The 18,632-nt window shown below is 40.3% G+C and overlaps 2 protein-coding genes across 5 annotated transcripts in view; one reads left to right on the top strand and one right to left on the bottom strand.

The window, feature by feature from the left end:
• Positions 1–227: 227 nt before the first annotated feature.
• On the bottom strand, positions 228–12,127 carry MDH1 (malate dehydrogenase 1). The gene is made up of 9 exons (XM_030489188.2): positions 11,995–12,127; positions 6,704–6,802; positions 5,886–5,982; positions 5,098–5,273; positions 3,602–3,724; positions 3,297–3,473; positions 1,544–1,657; positions 1,239–1,328; positions 228–869 (listed from the first exon to the last, which is right to left on the bottom strand). The coding sequence occupies exons 1-9, from the start codon at positions 11,995–11,997 to the stop codon at positions 744–746; spliced, it is 1,005 nt and encodes a 334-aa protein (XP_030345048.1). The 5' UTR covers positions 11,998–12,127; the 3' UTR covers positions 228–743.
• Positions 12,128–12,396: 269 nt separating this feature from the next.
• Positions 12,397–18,632, top strand: part of WDPCP (WD repeat containing planar cell polarity effector) — a 154,979-nt gene continuing 148,743 nt past the window's right edge. The window contains exons 1-2 of one of the 4 annotated variants that reach the window (XM_030489182.1): positions 12,397–12,444; positions 15,194–15,274. The gene's annotated coding sequence lies outside the window, so the exon portion shown is untranslated. Of the gene's footprint in view, positions 12,445–12,468; positions 12,544–12,637; positions 12,966–13,018; positions 13,419–15,193; positions 15,275–18,632 lie in introns of those variants that run through there. The other 3 variants (XM_030489184.1, XM_030489186.1, XM_030489183.1) reach the window with 3 other exon arrangements.

The following is an 18,632-nucleotide window of genomic DNA, read 5'->3' as shown; positions in this document are numbered from 1 at the left end:
TGTGTCTGATGTTGACATAAAGCAACTTTGCCTGGAAAAAAACAAATGGAAGTGCTAGTCATCAATAAAGCTTCTTAAAACCAGTTTCCCTTGGTTTGTTAAAATAGGTCTTCAGGGGTTTTTATGTTGTACTATTATTAGTTACACTATACTATATTATTAGTTACACTGTACTATATTATTAGTTACACAACTAAAACATGCAAATAAAGCACAACAAACTACTCTTAGCCATTACACAATTAAGCATCTTTTAATATTTCTATTGACAAACATTGTAAGCATAACCAGAGTGAACAGTATATACTTGGAGTCTGTCCAGTGATAGATGAGTCACTGAACTACTGGTTCAAGGAGAACTATTGGCATTCTAATTTCATTTTCAGTTGAGCCATAGGATGCTGAAGTGATCACAGACTGAGTTCCAATAGTGCCAATTTCTAATCAAAATTCAGATTGTGCGTTAGAAGCCAAGGCTGAGGCAAACAATTATTCTGTATCATACATAGAAAGCAACTAGTATTGAACAGAAAAAGTTTGGTCAACAAACTAGTTTTACTTCTTTAATAACCTTTTGCTAATAACTCAACAGGCACAACAGTACCAGTAAGCATAAGGACTTTAAAATGCACAATTGCCACAGACAGTTGACTTGAATACAGTAATAGTGTTTGGTAGCAGACTTAGAGACGACTTTTAGATTCTCCCACTCTTAAATCATTTTGTATTTCTTCAGGATCTAGTCATGCACTGGAGAGGAATTCCACAGCAGTCTCCTTCTCTTCAGCTAACTCCTTAGCAGTCAGCTCCATCTTCTCACGAGAAAAATCATTGATAGGAAGACCCTCAACAAACTTCCAGGTCTTGTCCTGTTTGAAAGCAAAGAAGTAAGAAGCCCCTCCCTATAAGAACGAGCTTCTTTCAGTCTGCAACAAGGAAACTTTGCAGCATAAGAAACAAAGTTTACGGCCTTAAAAACTACATCAGGCAGAAGTTAATTTTGTTTTCAGATGAGGAATGCAATCAGCACCAGCTAGTCAGGACAGATTCTACTCATCTATCTGTACTTATTTGACAACTACTATAGAGTGATTAATAATGGTTCCCTCTGTGACAGGCTGCTAAAACCCCCACATCCCAGCAACTGCAGTCCCATACTAAAAACACTGCTGTCAATAAGCTCGTAATACAGTTTAGCTAGGTCTTGCAGAAGGTATTTGGATATAAAGTCTAGTTACCTTGATCACAACAGGGAATGAATACAGCAAGTCTTCTGGAACACCATAAGAATTGCCATCAGAAATTACTCCCATGGAAACAAATTCCCCCTGAAACCAGAAAAGTAAGAGATAAATATGTTTTTCAGTGCTAGAAGTAAGCAAAATCTTCATTTCCAATCTACTGCATATTCTATGACGCACTTTATTCCAGAAAAAGGCAGATTCTTCCCCCTCTGAACACACATACACACTTGAGGTCAGAGACACAGGCATGTAATCAAAGCATTAAGCAAACAAGCACTTACTCAAGAGTAACATCTTACCGCTGGAGTGCCAAACCAGATGTCCCTCACATGATCGCAGATAGCTTTGGCAGCTGACATCGCACTGGACAGCTTCCTAGCCTTAATAACAGCTGCTCCACGTTGCTGAACAGTCTGCAATTAAGAAAAAAACCCCAACAACTAAATTGTAAAACAGCAAAATCATGACTTTATCTAAACATTGTTAGTAAATGCCATGAGAAAAAAATGCCTTATTATCATTATTTGATTTCATTAGTCAAATTACAGTTTTATCACTAAATGAACATGGAACACAATCCAGAAATACAATCTAGAAGACTTTTGCCAAGATAAGAACATAATGGAGTATTTCAGAGGCTGGCTCATTTCTTAGTACCTGCTTTACAGCTAGCAGCCCACTGACTTCTCTCATACCAACCAGATGTTTCAAGCTTTTACCACCAGGAGACTTCATATATGTTGACAGCACAGATGTCTCGGAGCAACACTGGCAATTAAGGTTTTTTTGCTGAATACCAATGTGAACTACTTGCTGTTCTCATTTAACTACTTGCTGCATTTATTTAACGCATAAAATTCATCTAATTCCTGAAGATAGCTGAACCTACCTCCCTTTACTCAAGTTTATATTTAGAATTTTTGTATTTAAGAATTGCACTTCTTAGAATTAGGATAGTTTCTTAAACTGCACACAGTTTTTCTTAAGTTTTGGTAAGGCTCTACACCAACCAGACCCCAGTCTAGAAAGCAAGAATTACAAAATCTTCTTATCTTAGGCAAAGCATTTTAGCATAAACCAACATTACAATGTACCTAGAAGGCCAAACCAGTATCTTGCCTCAGCAACGTAAAATAAAGCAGGATCAAGGACAGGTTTCTGCTTACACTCCGGTTCATGAACTGTGGTTGCCAGCACACAATCATTTATTCTGCAGCAGAAAGCATGAACTGGAACAAGCTATATCCAAAACCAAGATAGGGTAGAGCATGATCATATGACAAAACACATCCTCAGTCCCAAGCTGAGGGTGCCTTGGCTGAGTTAAGAGTACCTGTCCCTGGCTGTCAGCATGCTAGTGACATCGCAATACCAAGCAAAGTACAGCTACTTGGGAGTCACGTTCACCAACAGCTTTAGTAATGCTTGTTTCGTTTTATATTGCATTTAGTTAGCCTGTGCTCTTGATCAATTAATACCATTATTTTGTTTTACTACCCTACATTACTATTTATTATTACTCTACATTAGGACATTCTCAGGTGTTTCTAGATTTTTTCACATTACTTTTTAGAAATGCTAGTGACAAGGCCACAAACTTAGATTTGGAAAGTATGCGTGCATGTGCACATGTATGCAGGTGCACGTGGAGAGCTGCTGGGCTATCTTTGGTGGGTGTGGAGCAGCAAACGGAAGCTCATCCTACTTCATCTGCAAAGCTGCCCAAAAAAGTCACCATAGTAAAATATCAGTGGTGCTTGTGTGTCAAATGAGTTGCACCTGAGCTATAATCAAAATTCTTTTTCTTGAATAATTTCAGCACTCCAAAAGTATTTTTCTAATAGTATTTACATAGGTTTTCATAATGCCTTAAATTTCTCAAGAGCAAATAACTAATAAGAAAAAGCTATCTGAAGATGACTTACTCTAGTGAGACAGGAAGAGCTGCTTCACTAAGTCAATCAGTTACATAGTTTCCCATTTCATATGAGGTTAGAAGAAAGCAGAAGGCACACAACCACCATTCAAAACCGAAACAAACCCAATTCTTACCAGGATAAAGTCTCCCTTCAGCCAGCTGTCATCTTTTATAGCTTCATAAACTCCAACTTCCTTTCCTTTCACGTTTACCTTTGCATGGTTAACATCTGGATATTGAGTGGAGGAGTGGTTGCCCCAGATGATGACGTTCTTCACATCATTAGCAGTCACACCAAGTTTCAGGGCAATCTATTTGGAAATTAAAGATGTCCATTGTATTAACTTCAGCTTCTCAATTCAAAAGCTGCTTTGAAAGCATTGCTCTGTATTTAGCAGAGACAATAGAAAGCTGCCTACTTTGGATAGGCCCTTCTTACCTGAGACTTAGCTCTGTTATGATCCAAACGAGTTAAGCAGCTGAAGTTTTCCTTAGGTATTGAAGGGGCTGACTTTGATGCAATCAGGCAGTTAGTATTTGCTGGATTCCCAACTACCACAACCTAAAACCAAAAAAGGGTAAGGAGAATGTGGAAAGATGAAGAAGCTATTTCCACAAAACAGCCCCCTCAATGGAAATACATGGCTTTGCCTTCAAAGAAGCTATCATAAAGTTTTCTAAATCTCTTGGTTGTCTTCAACAAGATTCTTTTACATGTGCATTGTTCATAGTCACCAAGTCTTCTGTAACTGCACAAAAGAATATTTTTTAGCTAGGTATTTTCTTTATAATTTGACATTCAAACATGAAAGAGAACACGACTTCTAGAGAAATCTGCACACTGACCCACAGCAAAACTCATGCTGCTAGATAGAGGGAAAGCCAGATACGTACACACTAGTCGGCCCACAGTGAATTCACCATCACCTTTTAAATGCTTTCAAGATTGGCTGCCACTGCTTTATATAATTGCTTTCTAATTAAGAAATCCAGAACAGTTACTTATCTCAGTGTTCATAGGCAGTTAGAAGTAAAATATTGCCGGAACTTAGATCAATTTCTTGCTATGGAAAACTGATTTTTATTCATCCTTCATCTACTAATGTGCCTCAAATGATTAATGTCAAGCTCCATGTACTCTCAATCACACACAATAATCTGCAAACCTCCCTTTGTATTTCCCCTTTTGAAAGAGAGTTCAGTAAATTTTCCATTACTCTGCATAGTTATATTGATAGTTTTTATTCCTACTGTATAAAGAAGCAAACAAGTCTTTAGAAGCAGTAGGAAGTTCATCAGCAGAGGAAGTAGACATTAAAAAGTCAGTTACAAAGCACAGTCAGAGTCTGGGTCTGAGATTAAGAGCAGTAGGAGAGCAGCCACATGATCCCATTAACTGTGCTGAAGGAATCTGAGAGAGAACAATTAAAAGCTTCCAATGCTCCAAAGACCGAGACGAAAACAACCTAAATAAAGCCTATTTTTTTGTGCAACTGTAATTCCATATTGATACTGAAGTTAAGGGTCATTATGTTGAAGCCACAGATGGATATGAAGTAGGCAGCTGCATGTAGATAATTTAGTTCTCCCAGAGAAGAGAGATAATGAGCAGAATACTGCTCTTTATTTTTTTTTTTAAGTAGTTTGGTGAGGGTTTTTTAGAATTAGTGGTAACCAGTTCGAGTATGTGTGGAATACAACAATACAATGCAAGACTTACCTTTTTCACCAAACAAATTAAGAACCAAATCATCTACCTATTTAACATGTTGTATCTCAACTAACCTTGACTGTGGTGTATTTTCCAGGGCTTAAGGAAAGGAATGCCTGCATTGATTACAGTCCTTGCTTGCACAATATCATTCTACAACATATTTAGATCTTTACATAGCTCAAGAGAGAGATAAACTTTTTTAATTCAGTTTCTATATTCACCTTCACAGTCTTTTTGGCATACTTGTCCAAGGCTGCACCCTGAGACTTGAAAATTTTCACATTTGCTTTGAGTAAATCCTTCCTCTCCATGCCCTCTCTCCTTGGCATGGAGCCAACCAGAATTGCGATGTCAAGGTCTTTGAATGCAACTTCCTCCTTGTCTGTTGGAATGACCTCTGAAAAAAGGGGAAAAAATAAATCTAAGAAAGATAAATATTCATGGCAAAATGTTAATGAGAATATTCCTTGGTTCATAAATAGTATATAACCTGATCTGATAACACCACCTTCCCATTCCAAAAAATACAAGTATATTCGTTTGGCCCTAATCCACAGATTAAATACTTGCCAGTAAATGGTTTATATACACAAATACATATCTAAAGCTTTAGACAGAAATTCTGAAAAAGCAGGAGAAACCTATGTAAAAAAGATACCTTTCACGTGTCTCTATCCAAATACATATACACATATGTACATAGGTTGTTCTTCACTTTTACAAAACAGTTTTCAGTGACAAGTACCAACACAAATGAAATCTTCATCTCCCTTTAATTCAAAACAAAGAAGGTTTGATTTGTAGAAGAGCTCATACCTACATGTTTGGTTGGGGTTTTTAAGTACTGTAATAATTAATAATTACAGTAGCATCTTCCACAAAATATAAAACTAAGAAAGGATCATGTAATATTTTCTTCTGCTTAACTTCCTGATAACTACAGGAACTCATAAATGCAACAGTTGGACTAGAGCATCTTATAGTTATAAGAAAAATTTCTTTTGGCCACCTCTCAGCAATGGTAGAGCACAGTCCTGTAGCTCCATCACTACACCTTCCAATACAGTCATCATGGGGGTGATATCCAGCAGCACAAGAACAAGAGGCTGTAAAGAAAGAAATGGTTTACTTCTAGTTGGGTGTAACCTGATTTGAAAATTAATTTATCTTGTTATCTACAAGAAACTGTAAGACTTAAAATCCATTTACAGAAAATGGAAGAACTCCAGCATGACCAGCAACTGAAAGACTGCATAACAGAGCAGGGCTGAATTAATTTTCCCTACTTAAAGAATAAACTATTTGCATATTGGTAAATCATTCTGAGTATCTAGAAGAAAATAAGTCTCAGAGACTGCAGTTCTGACGTCGGCTTATTCATTATTCCTATGAAAACAAGCCTATGAAATTCCTATGAAAACAAGAGAGTTGGGCTTGTTCAGTCTAGAAAGAGAAGGCTCTGGTGAGATCTTATAGCAGCCTTCCAATACCTAAAGGGGCCCACAAGGAATCTGGAGAGGCCCGTGTCGTGACAGGATGTGGGGGAATGGCTTTAAACTGACAGAGGGCAGATTTAGATCAGACATTAGGAAGAAATTATTTACTATGAGCGTGCTGAGGCCCTGGCACAGGGTGCCCAGAGAAGCTGTGGCTGCCCCACCCCAAGGCCAGGTTGGACACAGGGGCTTGAAGCAACCTGCTCTAGTGGAAGGTGGCCCTGGCCATGGCAGAGGGATTGGGACTAGATGATCTTAACTGTCCCTTCCAACCCAACCCATTCTATGATTACTGTGCAGTAGATATAAGTGAATTCAGTGTAAGAGTTACCTGTTCTTTGCCAAAGACATCTCCCTTGGCAATGCTGTAGAGCAGCGAGTAGGCAATCTGCCCAGCAGCGCCAGTCACCAGCACTCTGATAGGTTCACCCTGCAGGAAAATTACAGAGACTTACCCACAGCCACACAGTGCAGGCTCACACCATCCAAGAGTGGTAGAAATTAACAGTTACTACACAAAAAAGGTTACGATAATTTAACCTGAAAGAAAGCATGTGCCTAAATATGGATCAGGCCCAGCTGCTAAGATCATACTTCTTTTCTGCTAGAACCACCAGCAATTTCTGTACTTGCTTTCACAGAAACAGACCACGCTTGCAAAAATATCCTTAAGAATTGCTCCTGGAAAAGCTTGCAAAACACCATGAACAACAATCTATTTGAAAAAACTTTGTATTCCTTTTAACAATGCTGCCTTTTTAACATAAGGCATTACAATAGGTACCCACTCATACTTCTAACTTACTACAGAAGTTTTATGAGCTGTGACACTTCACCAGTTTTCGGATTCTTTTACTTCTGAGGGCTGTTTCCAATAAGCAGCTTGAATACTCACTTGCAAACAAACACTTATTGAATGCTAGAAACCAAGGAATCTAGTAGACTTAATGTACTGCCTCACTAAAATTTTACACAGCAATTTAACAAATCCAAAGACAAAAGCTACATTAAGAACAAACACAGACACTAACATCCATAATACAGCTGTCCATTGTCAAACTGACCCAAAACTCAAAAAGACTGGGGAGAAGATTGCCAACATGTTGCTATATTGTAAATGGGGGGTTGGGGGGGGAAGGGAGAAATTGTCTTACCCTATAGCAAATCTCCATTCTGTTAAGCAGAAACAGGACATAGGGAAATGCAAAGGTTATTTCACATTGAAAAAATGTAAGGCTGAGAGAGTTGGGGTTGTTCAGCCTGGAAAATAGAAGGCTCCATGGAGACCTTATAACAGCCTTTCAGCACTTAAAGGGGGCTTATAAAAAAGATGGGAACAAACTTTTCAGTAGGCCCATTGCAGTAGGACATGGCATAATGGTTTTGAACTGAAAAAGGGTAGATTTGGACTAGATAGAAGGAAGACATCTTTTACAATGAGGGTGGTGAAACACTGGCACAGGTTGCCCAGAGAGGTGGCAGATGCCCCATTCCTGGAAACATTCAAGGTCAAGCTGGACAAGGCTCTGAGCAACCTGATCTAGTTGAAGATGACCGTGCTCATTGCAGGGAGGGTTGGATTAGATGACCTTCAAAGGTTCCTTCCAACCCAAACCATCCTACGAAATGGAAAAATATACCAAAGGACATTCATAACTCAGTATTTTGTAAGCCTGTTTTTTGTATCTCCCTTTTCCCCTACAGGCAACAGGAGAGGAACAAGCAGGCTCTGACCAGACTGCTGGAATGCCAAGCCCACTTTTTAAAGTAATTAAAATCTGGTAATTTGAGTTATGGACAAAACACCTTCCATGTTCAATTATGTCTGAAGTGATTTAATTGCATACTAGGCTACATAACGCAAAGCACAGCTTGCAGAGTGACGGCTGGCATTTCACTTAGTGCTGGCAAGGTCACAGAAAGAATATTGAGCCCAGTTTTGGGACCCCAAGTTAATGTCCTTGCGGTCCCAAGATGAGGCTGAGGGCACTTGGACATAGTCTGGAGAGGGAGAGGATAAGGGGTGATTTAACAGCAGCCTACTACAACTTCAAGGAGTGTTACAAAAACAAGACTGTCAAACATCTCTCAGTAGTGGTAGATGGCAGAATAGGGGGCAATGGCTACAGAAGATAAAAACTCTTGATGAGGGCAGTACTGCTGCACTGGAACAGGGTACCCAGAGAGTCTGTGCAACCTTCATCCTTAGTGATACTCAAGACCCATATGAAAAAATGTATATGACATGATTCAGCAGCGCAAAAGCCTTTCTATCAGGCTGCACTGGACAACCTCCAGACTCAGAGAGGTGAGACTGGATGACCTCTAGAGATCCTTTCCAACCAACATTCCTGTCATTGATATTTATAGGAAAACCATTTTGGGATTTGAGTGTATTCTCTCTGCAGAAGTGACCAGCCAAGCACAGCCGCATCACGCTAGAATTAGGTAACTGTAAAAATGAGGCCACCCACCCCATTTTTCCACATTCTGGATAAATTGAGAGCCTAAGTGATGAAGTTAAAATACCGAACTTGCAGATTTAGGCCTTAAGATGATTTTGCCTCCATTATGGGAATGACACTTCAAATATTTGGTTAAATGGCTACTGGTTATGGTGTTGAAATGTATTATTTAATTTTGAACCTGTCCCACTGTGAGTCTCATCCCTCAAACCTTGTCAAAGCTCCATGAGGAGGAGGAATGAGAGCAAACAATCGATTCTTACTGGTTTTAAATCTCAAAAACTAGTTTTGGTACACTATTCTTGAGTAGGGATGTCACACCCTTCAAAGGTACCACAATGTCTAAATGATGGTGGGCAGCACAGATTAAGAGGCGTGTCAGATTTTTCAAGCCAGCTTTTCATCATGTTTTTAAGGAGAACCTGCATTTTATTAACATGAAAGGCACAATTAATGCTCTTTTAAGGCAGCTAACCATATTAGTTAAGAAAATAAATGCTGGAAAATTACTGTGCCGCAAAACCTTGCTGCTCCAGAACTCACACAGATAACAGTAGAACACATTTGCTTTGAATTACATATCTGAAATCAAGTGTGGACTGATTTCCGAATTGCCAGTAATATGAACAAAGATTTTAAGAAGTTAGGCTTTGTCCTTTGCAACTGGTAAGCCAATCTAAAGTAGTGCCACAGAGGAGGGAGTCGGCAACAAGAACTTTCTCCACTATATGCACTTTAAATGCTAATTTTATTTAAACATTAAAAAATGTCAGTCTACCCACTAGCATTATGGTGAGTATTTAGCACAGCAGGAGAGGGAAGGAGTGGAAGATAACCACAAGAGGTAGGACTACTTTTTTTAACCAAGACAGACTCAACATTTAGTCTTGTTTAAAAACAAAACAAAACACCTTCAACTCTGCTCCACCCTCTCAAGAAAATTATGTTACTATGTTTGCTTACTACCATCCTTCCTGTTCTGCCCTTATTTGGGGCTGGAGAAGGGAGGAAGAAACATCAGCTAAAATGAAGGCAGGAGTACTGCCTACTCGTTTTCTCTCTCCAAACCTTCAGTACATTGTATTCAGGTACAAGCTTTCCCCAATCGCCCACACTAATTGCGAGCAATTAGTATCAAGGAAACTTTCATACTCTCTCTTGATTCCAGAGCTAGATTAGCAAGCCTAAAATGTTGTGCTTCTTATAGTTAACTCTCCCCAGAAAACTTATGTCACATATAAAAACTGGTATCATTGAGCATCCGAGGTTACTTTTGGAGGCTGGATGTTCAGGGAAATTAGTAGCTCCCCAGTGGAAGTTGTAGGCTATAAACAATCATGTTCAGGCTTGTGACTTGGCTCCTGCACAGGGCTTCAATGAGAATACTTTCACACTGTGGTAACTACAGAGGTGACCTTTACTCACTCTCAAGTATGCAAGAACTAGAGGACAAATTAAATGACATCTAACTGAACTGTTTAGTTTCAAAGCCTTCCCCACTTCACATCCAGTTGATGTATAACTAAAAAGGTTTAGGAAACTGAAGAGCAGTAAAGGAAATGATAAAAAGGAAGAGAAAACCCTAACTGAACATTGCATCCCCAGATACCCTTCCCCCTCTAATTCGGCAAACAGGATTTCTCCCCCCCGCCCCCTTCAATTATCACAGATAAAAGTAAAGCTTCCAATATCAAATGAAGAAGCTGTGGGTTTAATGCCTTCCCCCTGCACACACTTCGACTTAAGAACTCAGTGCCTAAATCTCTGTGATTACTGATGATATTAGCAGACCGAAAATATTAGTGCCATACGTGAAAATAACACTACACTACAAACTGATTCTGGAGGTTACAAAGGTAACAGACTAAAGTACCCACAATCTACCAAATGTAATAACAATATGTCCTGTCAACACAACTGATGGACTTTACATTGCTAATCAGTTATAAAAGACCTCTGTGAACATTATTGCTGATAAACTGTCTGCAAAATATCACCAACAGTACTCCTGAAGAGTAAAGCCAACTAAGCTAACCCACCTTGCTTGATGAGACAAAATCATTAAGCTCCATCTCTTCAGAAGTCCAGAGTTTGCCCACCAAACTTTGCATCAATAGACAAGATGATCTTATTTCAGAAGTTTAAAGCCCCTGCCCCATAGCAAATGCATAATTAGAGTACTGAAAGTGGGATAAAAACTGCTACATTCTTAAAAGTCTGGACACCAATTTAAGTTTCAACTAGCGATTCTCTTGGAGACCAGCAAATTCATGGTAATCAAGTGAAAGCTCAAGTACAAACTAAAACTTGCTGTCTTCTGGCCACTCCTGAGAACCCACATTTGAATAGAAAGAGTGGAGAAGTAGGATAGATAAGGTTTACAGGTTTTGGCATTTTTTAGGGTATATCTGCAATAACAAGCCACATTTCAGAGCATGTAAGCATCTTTTCTATAGCAAAGTACTAAAGGTAAAGGTTTGAATAACAGGGAATAAAGTCTAGAAAACGTGGAGATGTTCTTGTAATTACAAAGGAAGGGAAGGTTTCTGTGCAGGTTTGTGTGTGTGCATATATATATATGCTACAGAAAAGTGCTCCAGTTCACCTGTGTAACCTCAGGGCAGAGTCAGAAGGAGCTCTTGACATTTTGGAGGGTCTACGCAAACAGCTGGATTTCTGACAGCAAGCAGGGATGAAACAAGAGAGGAAAACATTTTACACGCATTTCCCCTTGACCTAACACCGAGCTGCACCCAGAACCTTTCACGTCTCATGAAATGAAGGAGCAGGCACTCCCATCTTCCCGACTGCAATGCCGCCAGCGAGCCTCCAGCGTTCGGAAAAGCCGCGATTAAGCTGAAGGGTCAACGCCCGGCAACGACCCCCACCTCCCCGGGCTGCAAGAAGGTGACCCCGGCGCTGCCTCCGTGGGTGCTGAGGCGAGGCCCGGGCCGCCGCCGGGCCCCTTTTCCTCCTGAGAGCACCCTCAAGTCACTCCCGGAGGAGCCCAGCGAGGGAGCCGGCGCCATTTCGCAGCCACCTCCACCTAACGGAGCCCCCCGGCACAACCACCGCGGCGAAGGGGCCCATCCCGCCGCCACCCCGACCCAACTCGCCCGGTTCAAGAAGGGCCGCCGGCTCGGGGAGCGGTACCGACCATGGCCGCGGGGAGCTGCGGGTCCGACCGCCTCGAGGTCACCTCTAACAGCACGACCGGGGCCGCGGCGGCGCTGCGCGGAGCTGCCGCGGGGAGGGGGGCGGGAGCGGGGCGCGCCCCGAGGCACGCTGGGAGCTGTAGTCGTGCCTATCGCCTCAACAGCGTGGCGCAGGGTCAGCGGAGAACTACAACTCCCGGCGTGCCTCGGGGCGCTCTCGCCCCGCCCCCGAGCGCCATTGGCGCAGAGCTACCCGCCCCCCCCCGAGCTTGCCCCATTCATTGAAGCGGTGCTCGCTAGGGGGTAACATACGCCGCCCTCCTCGCGCATGCGCTGTGGGCCCGCGGGCTGCGGCAAGCGCGGGCGTTTCTGCTTGCGCATGCGCGCCAGAGGAGACACCGGCGGGGGGACGGCGGGCGGCGCGGGAGCGCGTGTCTGCTGCGCGTGCGCAGGTGGCGGTGCTTCGGTGGTTGCTAGGTGACGGGGGCGCGCGGGCAGCGGCACCGGCGTTGCCCCCCCCTCAATTCCGCCCCGTCCCCTCGGAGCGCTCGGTGGGTTCGGCGGCGCGGCCTGGCCTCGCTGTGCCTTTCCCTTCCCAGGGTGGGCACTCCGGTGGTCCCGGGCCGCTTCCGGGCGCTACCCGCAGGGGCCTTCCCTCCACCCCGCGCCCGCCCTGCCTCAGTGAGGCCGGCGGGCAGGGGTGGGGGGCGCAGGCGGGAGCTCCTCTCCTCAGGCCCAGAGAGAGGTTCACGGTCCTGTGAGCTGCGCCCGGCCGTTTCCTTCGATTTACTTCTAACGGGGAAAACCGAGAGCTTAGCTTTGCTATTCTAACGGCGGGACTGAAGTAGCGGTCTGCTGTACAAAAATAACACTATTCATTTAGTGGTATTTTTGATTGTCGACTGCAGTAAACTCTCTCGGTCTGTGCCAACAGTGAGGCTGATCCTGGAATAAATAACAGCAAAACCCACAGGTTCCTAAACTCTGTTATGCTATGGAAGAGTCTTGTGTGGCACAGTTGGTTGTTTTCTTCCTCACATACTGACGAGGTTCCTTATTAGACAAATTCTGTGATTTCGTACGAAGTCTTACTTGTCTGAATGTGTCTGAATGTGTTTCTGCAGGATTAGTTATCAATTTTACATTAACCCTTATAGTTGATTGTATTTTAGTGTTTGGTTTGGGGTTTTTTTAACAATCAGCATATACACTTACGCAATTTCTTCCTCAGGCAGAAATAAGAAGTTACTCCTTTAGGGCAGTGGGTGTAAGGCGTAAATATTTATGCTTGTCATGCAAAAGCGCTCTCGTTTTAGCAAGTCTTGTTGCTAATCGCGCTCATGCCGCAGCTCAAAACTTCCTGTGGCTTGAGCAAGACTCTGACAGCTTCTGCAGTACAGAAACCTGCAGTGTCGGGGATGGAAAGGTACAGTTGTACTTAGTGTGTTTTAAATGTCAAACTACAGTGATTTATATACGTTAATAACCCTACGTTTTTAATGTGGATGAAGATTGTACCTTGTTTATCCCTTCCGGGGATGAATTTGAAAGGCAAATAGCTGCAAGCAAGGCTGAGGTCTGGCTTGCTGGGAAGTATAGAGAACTTGGTAGGTAGAAGGGAGCTTGTTTTCCAGTCAGATTATTCCACAATGTCCTAAAATGTTTTACGTTGGTGGTTCTAACCTTTTTTGCACCTGGACATTGTACAGACTTAATTAACACTATTTAAGGTTATTTAAGATTTAAATGTACAAAAACCCTGGTGTGGACCCAGGTGAGGTAATTTCTGCTCAGCATAATCGGTTCAGTTTAAATTGATTGCTTATCAATTTTCAACTGATTCAGTGTTTACATGCTGTAAACTGATTTGTTTGTGTCAGAATAGCAGATTGTGTGGGGTTAGTGGATTTTGGTTAAGCTAATTGAACTTCCTTCTGTAGGTAAGGCTCCGTTTTCATTCTTGGTCCTTTTTTTGCCCAAGCTTGTGCTCCTTGAGTTATTTGGTGTTGGAAGATAACAACATATCTTGTGTTGAAAGTGATTGGTAATGAATATGGTGTAAAGCCATGTGTAAAAGCTTTTGTGTGTCAGTTTGTTTTAAATCTGTTTCCGGTATAATTAGTCTGTGAGAGAGTTAAATTGGTGTAAGGCTGTCTGCACTGTCTTGTGCCTGTTTAACTAAAGATACCATAAAGTTTTGCCTTCTATGAATGTGATACGGTTTTTAAAGTTAGTGAAACTTAACAACTCAACTTTTCTTCTTACTTGGCTTAAATTTTATTTCTACTTGTTAAGCTTTAATATTTTCAAGCAAAATATGAATGTACAGAAATAAAAGAGTGATGCTTTTGTCTTCCCATCTGGTTTTTATAAGTCCTTTTCCTGATGTTTTTTAGTTTCTAAAATACCTCCTTTGCTTCTGGATGGAAACATTTCTGGTGTTGTAGGAAGTTTTGGTCCTTGGTAGTGTTTCTCATTAAATCATGCCACTGTCTCCAGACTGTTGTCACTGTAGGAATCTATAAATATGCAGATGTTTGAAATCCTGCAACCTGGTCTTCCAAATCTTCTCTTCCAAATCTTCTTCCATCTTCTCTTTATCTTCAAGAAGTGTGGTATATTTGATTTATTTTTGCTGATTTATTAGTCTTAGCACCTTTACGAAGTTTTGGATATTTTCATTCTAAATGGAATGCTGTTTTTCCTGTCAACTTTTTCTTCAGTTTTCCTCCAGTTTGTTACTGTCTCATAATTTTCTTGCCACGTTTGTGCTTTCTACTGCCAGTATTTATTTTTTTTTAGATCATAAGGTAATCATAGGTGTAATTTTTTAATGTTCTTTACTGCTTTCCCCATGTTTTATTTGATATTATGTTTCTTTTGTGTAGCGCTTTAAGACAAAGAGTTGCATAAATGAAAACATGTTATGTGCAAAAGAAGTAACGGAAATTTAGTGTTCACATGGATTGAGCTCTCAGCTAATTCTTGAAATACACGTTACAGTTTTTGCTCTCAAAAGTTATTGAATTACTTGGAAATGGATATAATTAAACAACACAATGCTCTAGGTTATTTAATCTCCATTTTGGGGGGAGTAAGTATTATTTTTCAAGGCAACTAGTAGTTTTGAAGGGTAGGGTGACAGAATTTTCTTTCTCTTTTTTTTAATATATTTTAAAATAAATTGTTTTCTTTTAACAGCTGCCGTGTTCTTTAACTGTATTTTGGATGGAATTTTCTTTTTCTTCATTGCCAGCTGTAGAAACGGATGCATTTTTTTAGGTAAGTTTCTACACATGATTTTCTACAATTCGTAAAGTTGTCTATTTATTGTGTCCACATATAATACAGTTTTTCTTTTATGCTTTTACTTAAAATTTTTAATGCAAAAATGTGTCTTTTGTAGCTAAGTCTGTGTAATAAAATTAATGTTTAAAATGCTTAAGACTATGTGGGGTTGGAACTAGATGATCTTTTAAGGTCCCTTCCAACCCAAACCATGCTATGATTCTATGTAGAAAAATAAGCTATAAAGGCCGGTTTCAATCCTAGAAATAGCAGTGGAATTGGAACCGTTTTGGAAGCTTCTTCTGGGTTATGATCCAGGGGAAGAATAATAAGGGATTTTTCAGAAACGAAATAAAGCATTAAAAAAAAAAATACTGAAATGGGATTAAGAGAACCAAAAACTATTTCTTAAAGTATGTGAGAAATCTTTAATAGAGTTTGAAAAAGATAAAGACGGATATAAGAGAGAACAATTAAAATCTTAGTTTAGAAAATTAAAATAGACACATTTTCATTAAGAATTTATATTTTTATATATTATTTTTTGTATTCATAGTGCTAATGTCCAAACCTAATTTTTTCACTGTTAATTTCTAAACTTCAGAGTTATGTGATACTGCATAGACATTAAATAGTATGGAGAAACTGACATAGCTAGAAACTCTGCTTATAACCCTGTGCTTTTTTTTTGATTGGGTTTTTTTGCTGTGCTTCAGAAAACTTTTTTTCTTAAAGAGAAATTTTACCTTCTATGGAACTGGTTTGATTTTATCCTATGGCTTAATTTTTACTTCTTAATAGCTGAATTGGTTTTTTTACATAATTAGAAGTAATTAATCATTCATTAATTGATTTATACAACCTTTAGTATGTTTTTAATAGGTAGATAGGATGACATAAAACATTCTGTCCTCATGTGCCTACTGTCTGTGAAGAGACAGAACTGGTATCTTGCAATATGTATTAGTAATCTTTGCGGACTATGCATGAGTCAAATCTTAATAAAAATTGTGAACAGAAAGTTCTTTTTTGTTTAGTGTTTCTAAGTAGGTTAATAATACAAACAGCTACTGTATGTTTGTCAGAGAACATTAACTGTTAAGACCTCCATTGCTGTCTGTGCATAGTTATATCCGAGGTGGTTGGTCCGATACTCAGGCCTCCAGTACCTGGAGTGCAGCTGAGGTATTGCAGGGCTCCATCACCGACTAGGGATTGTGGTGTAGCACAGCGGCTTAGTAGTAGCAACCCTGTTGTAGACAAAGCCGAGAGACCCTGGAAGATTTAACATTGTCCACCATCTGTGAACCATTTTTGGAGGATTTCCAATTACAAGGTATAGAGAATCCCTGTTAAAAATCAAAACAGAACAACCAAAGCGCACACATATGCACACAAAGCCTTTGGTATGTTGGCTGTAAATTCAGTCGATCTCTGAATCAAAGAGGACAGAAAAATTGTGTTCCTGGTGCATGAGAAATAGTCTTACTGGATTCTCCTTTACCTTAACACACATTTTGTTTATTGGTTGAACAGACACTTTGTGACAGCAGTGTGTGAACTTTCTACTCACTAACTGCAGTGTTAGTGGTTAGAGGAGGTTGATTGTGATTTGTAACTTCTGGGTGAATTAGGTACTTCTTCCCATGGTGGGTGAACTGAGGTGGCAGAGGCTTTTGCAAACCGCTGCGAGATGGGAAATGGAGAGAGGGGAGGAGTAAAAGCATCCTTTGAAAACAGGAGAATGGCATGAGTACAGCAGAAAGTTCTTTTCTCTATTTGCTGTCTGCCTGTTCTGCTAAGTGAGTTTCCAATTAGTTAACTATTTGAAACATTTTCAGTAAAGTGCATCTAGCGAGATTTTTTTCCATGCAGACTATATAAAAGTAATAAAGCAATTGCCTTGGAAAATAGGACTTCCTAATTGAAATGCACCAAGAAGAATGTGAGGTTAGGGATACATGTGAAAAGAATGCCACATTGATCACAAGAAATGGTACATTTCCTTGGTTAATTGGATTTTTTGGAGTGTGATGAAATTGTTGTGCTGATACGGTGAGTTTCCAAGGCATATACATCACATTGCTTCTTTTGAATGAATGTTGTACCAACCTGTTTTAGTATGTTCCTGTTCAGTAAAACTGGCGTGTTAATGCATTAGCCGTGAGCATATGAGCAATGAAAATCTGCTTTTTTATGAACATCTGAAATCATCTTGGTATTGTGCAATTGCTGCTTCATTCAGTTTCCTCTTTGTTTTATGAAACAACAAGAAAGTGTCCATGTGTTCTAGACCCAGTTAGAATAGGCAGGTTGGTATTCTAAAGAAGAAATAACCTGCGTAACACTTCAAGTTCTACAAAATTATACAGCTGCCATTATTCAGAATGATTTTTTTTTTCCTCCCTTTTTTCCCCTCAGTTATTCAACGGTGTTTTAAAGAAAATATCACTAGAAATACCTGGGGAGGGAGAATGATGTCTTACAATGTTGACTTTTAAAGTTAGTTGTTTAAAAACTAACTCTTTACAGAAGGAAAATACTGATAATTTTTTATCTTAACGACATTATTCACATGTGAAACATAACTTTTAGAACATGAATTTATCAGTCATAAGCTTAAGAGCCAACTAAACAGTTTGTTTCCTGTGTGGAGGTTTGTCTGCTGCTTCACAGGTTTATTTTGGTATCTGGCCTGCTTTTGGAAACCTTAGCCAAATTGATTTGTATGCAGCAGTAGAGACTATGGATGGCTTTAGTGTTGCTTATAGTACTGTCCATATTCAGTGTTTTTACTGATCCTTGAAGAAAGAAAGAAAGAAGAAATCGTATTTATTCATTCTGCTCATGTAAACACAAGTACTCAATTTCTGCACATGCTTGTATTCGATCAATTGCACACTGTAAGGCTAAACTGTCACCTTCTCTTAATATAAGTGTAGGCCCATGATTCCAGCCGAGTCTGTTTGCCATACCAGTGCTATATAACTTTGAGTTTCCTGCAGTTCCAAAGCGTGCATACGTGTATTTTTGTTGGGCTTTCAATGCAGAGTGTTGGCAAGAGTTGTGTTGGAATCCATGAGAATGATTCTCAGTCTCACGCTGTAAGAAAACCAATGTTTAAAACTTCTGGGCGTGTCATGAAGGCATTTAGAGTTGCCTTATCCAGCTGGGATGATGTTGAGGGATTACTTCATTTGAACTCATCATGGTAGTCGTATTGTCTGCAGCAGTGTTCTGAACCATTTTGAGGGGAATTGGCAGGCTTCCTGTAGGAGAGAGCCAAGGACTGAGTCTGCACATGCCCAGTATGAATGATAAGGGACCTGTGGCATGGAACAAAATCGGAAGT

This window comes from Strigops habroptila, chromosome 6, assembly GCF_004027225.2.
Source record: "Strigops habroptila isolate Jane chromosome 6, bStrHab1.2.pri, whole genome shotgun sequence".
NCBI lineage: Eukaryota > Metazoa > Chordata > Aves > Psittaciformes > Psittacidae > Strigops > Strigops habroptila.
Note: the sequence above shows the minus strand (reverse complement) of the source record. Positions and strands in the feature narration are given on the sequence as shown.

Coding starts and splice junctions, on each gene's coding strand:
- MDH1 (XM_030489188.2), bottom strand. Junction 5,274..5,885: donor TGCTCTACCATTGCTGAGAG/GTGGCCAAAAGA, acceptor CCCTTTTTTCAG/AGGTCATTCCAACAGACAAG. Junction 3,725..5,097: donor ATGCCAAAAAGACTGTGAAG/GTGAATATAGAA, acceptor TTTTGGTTTTAG/GTTGTGGTAGTTGGGAATCC.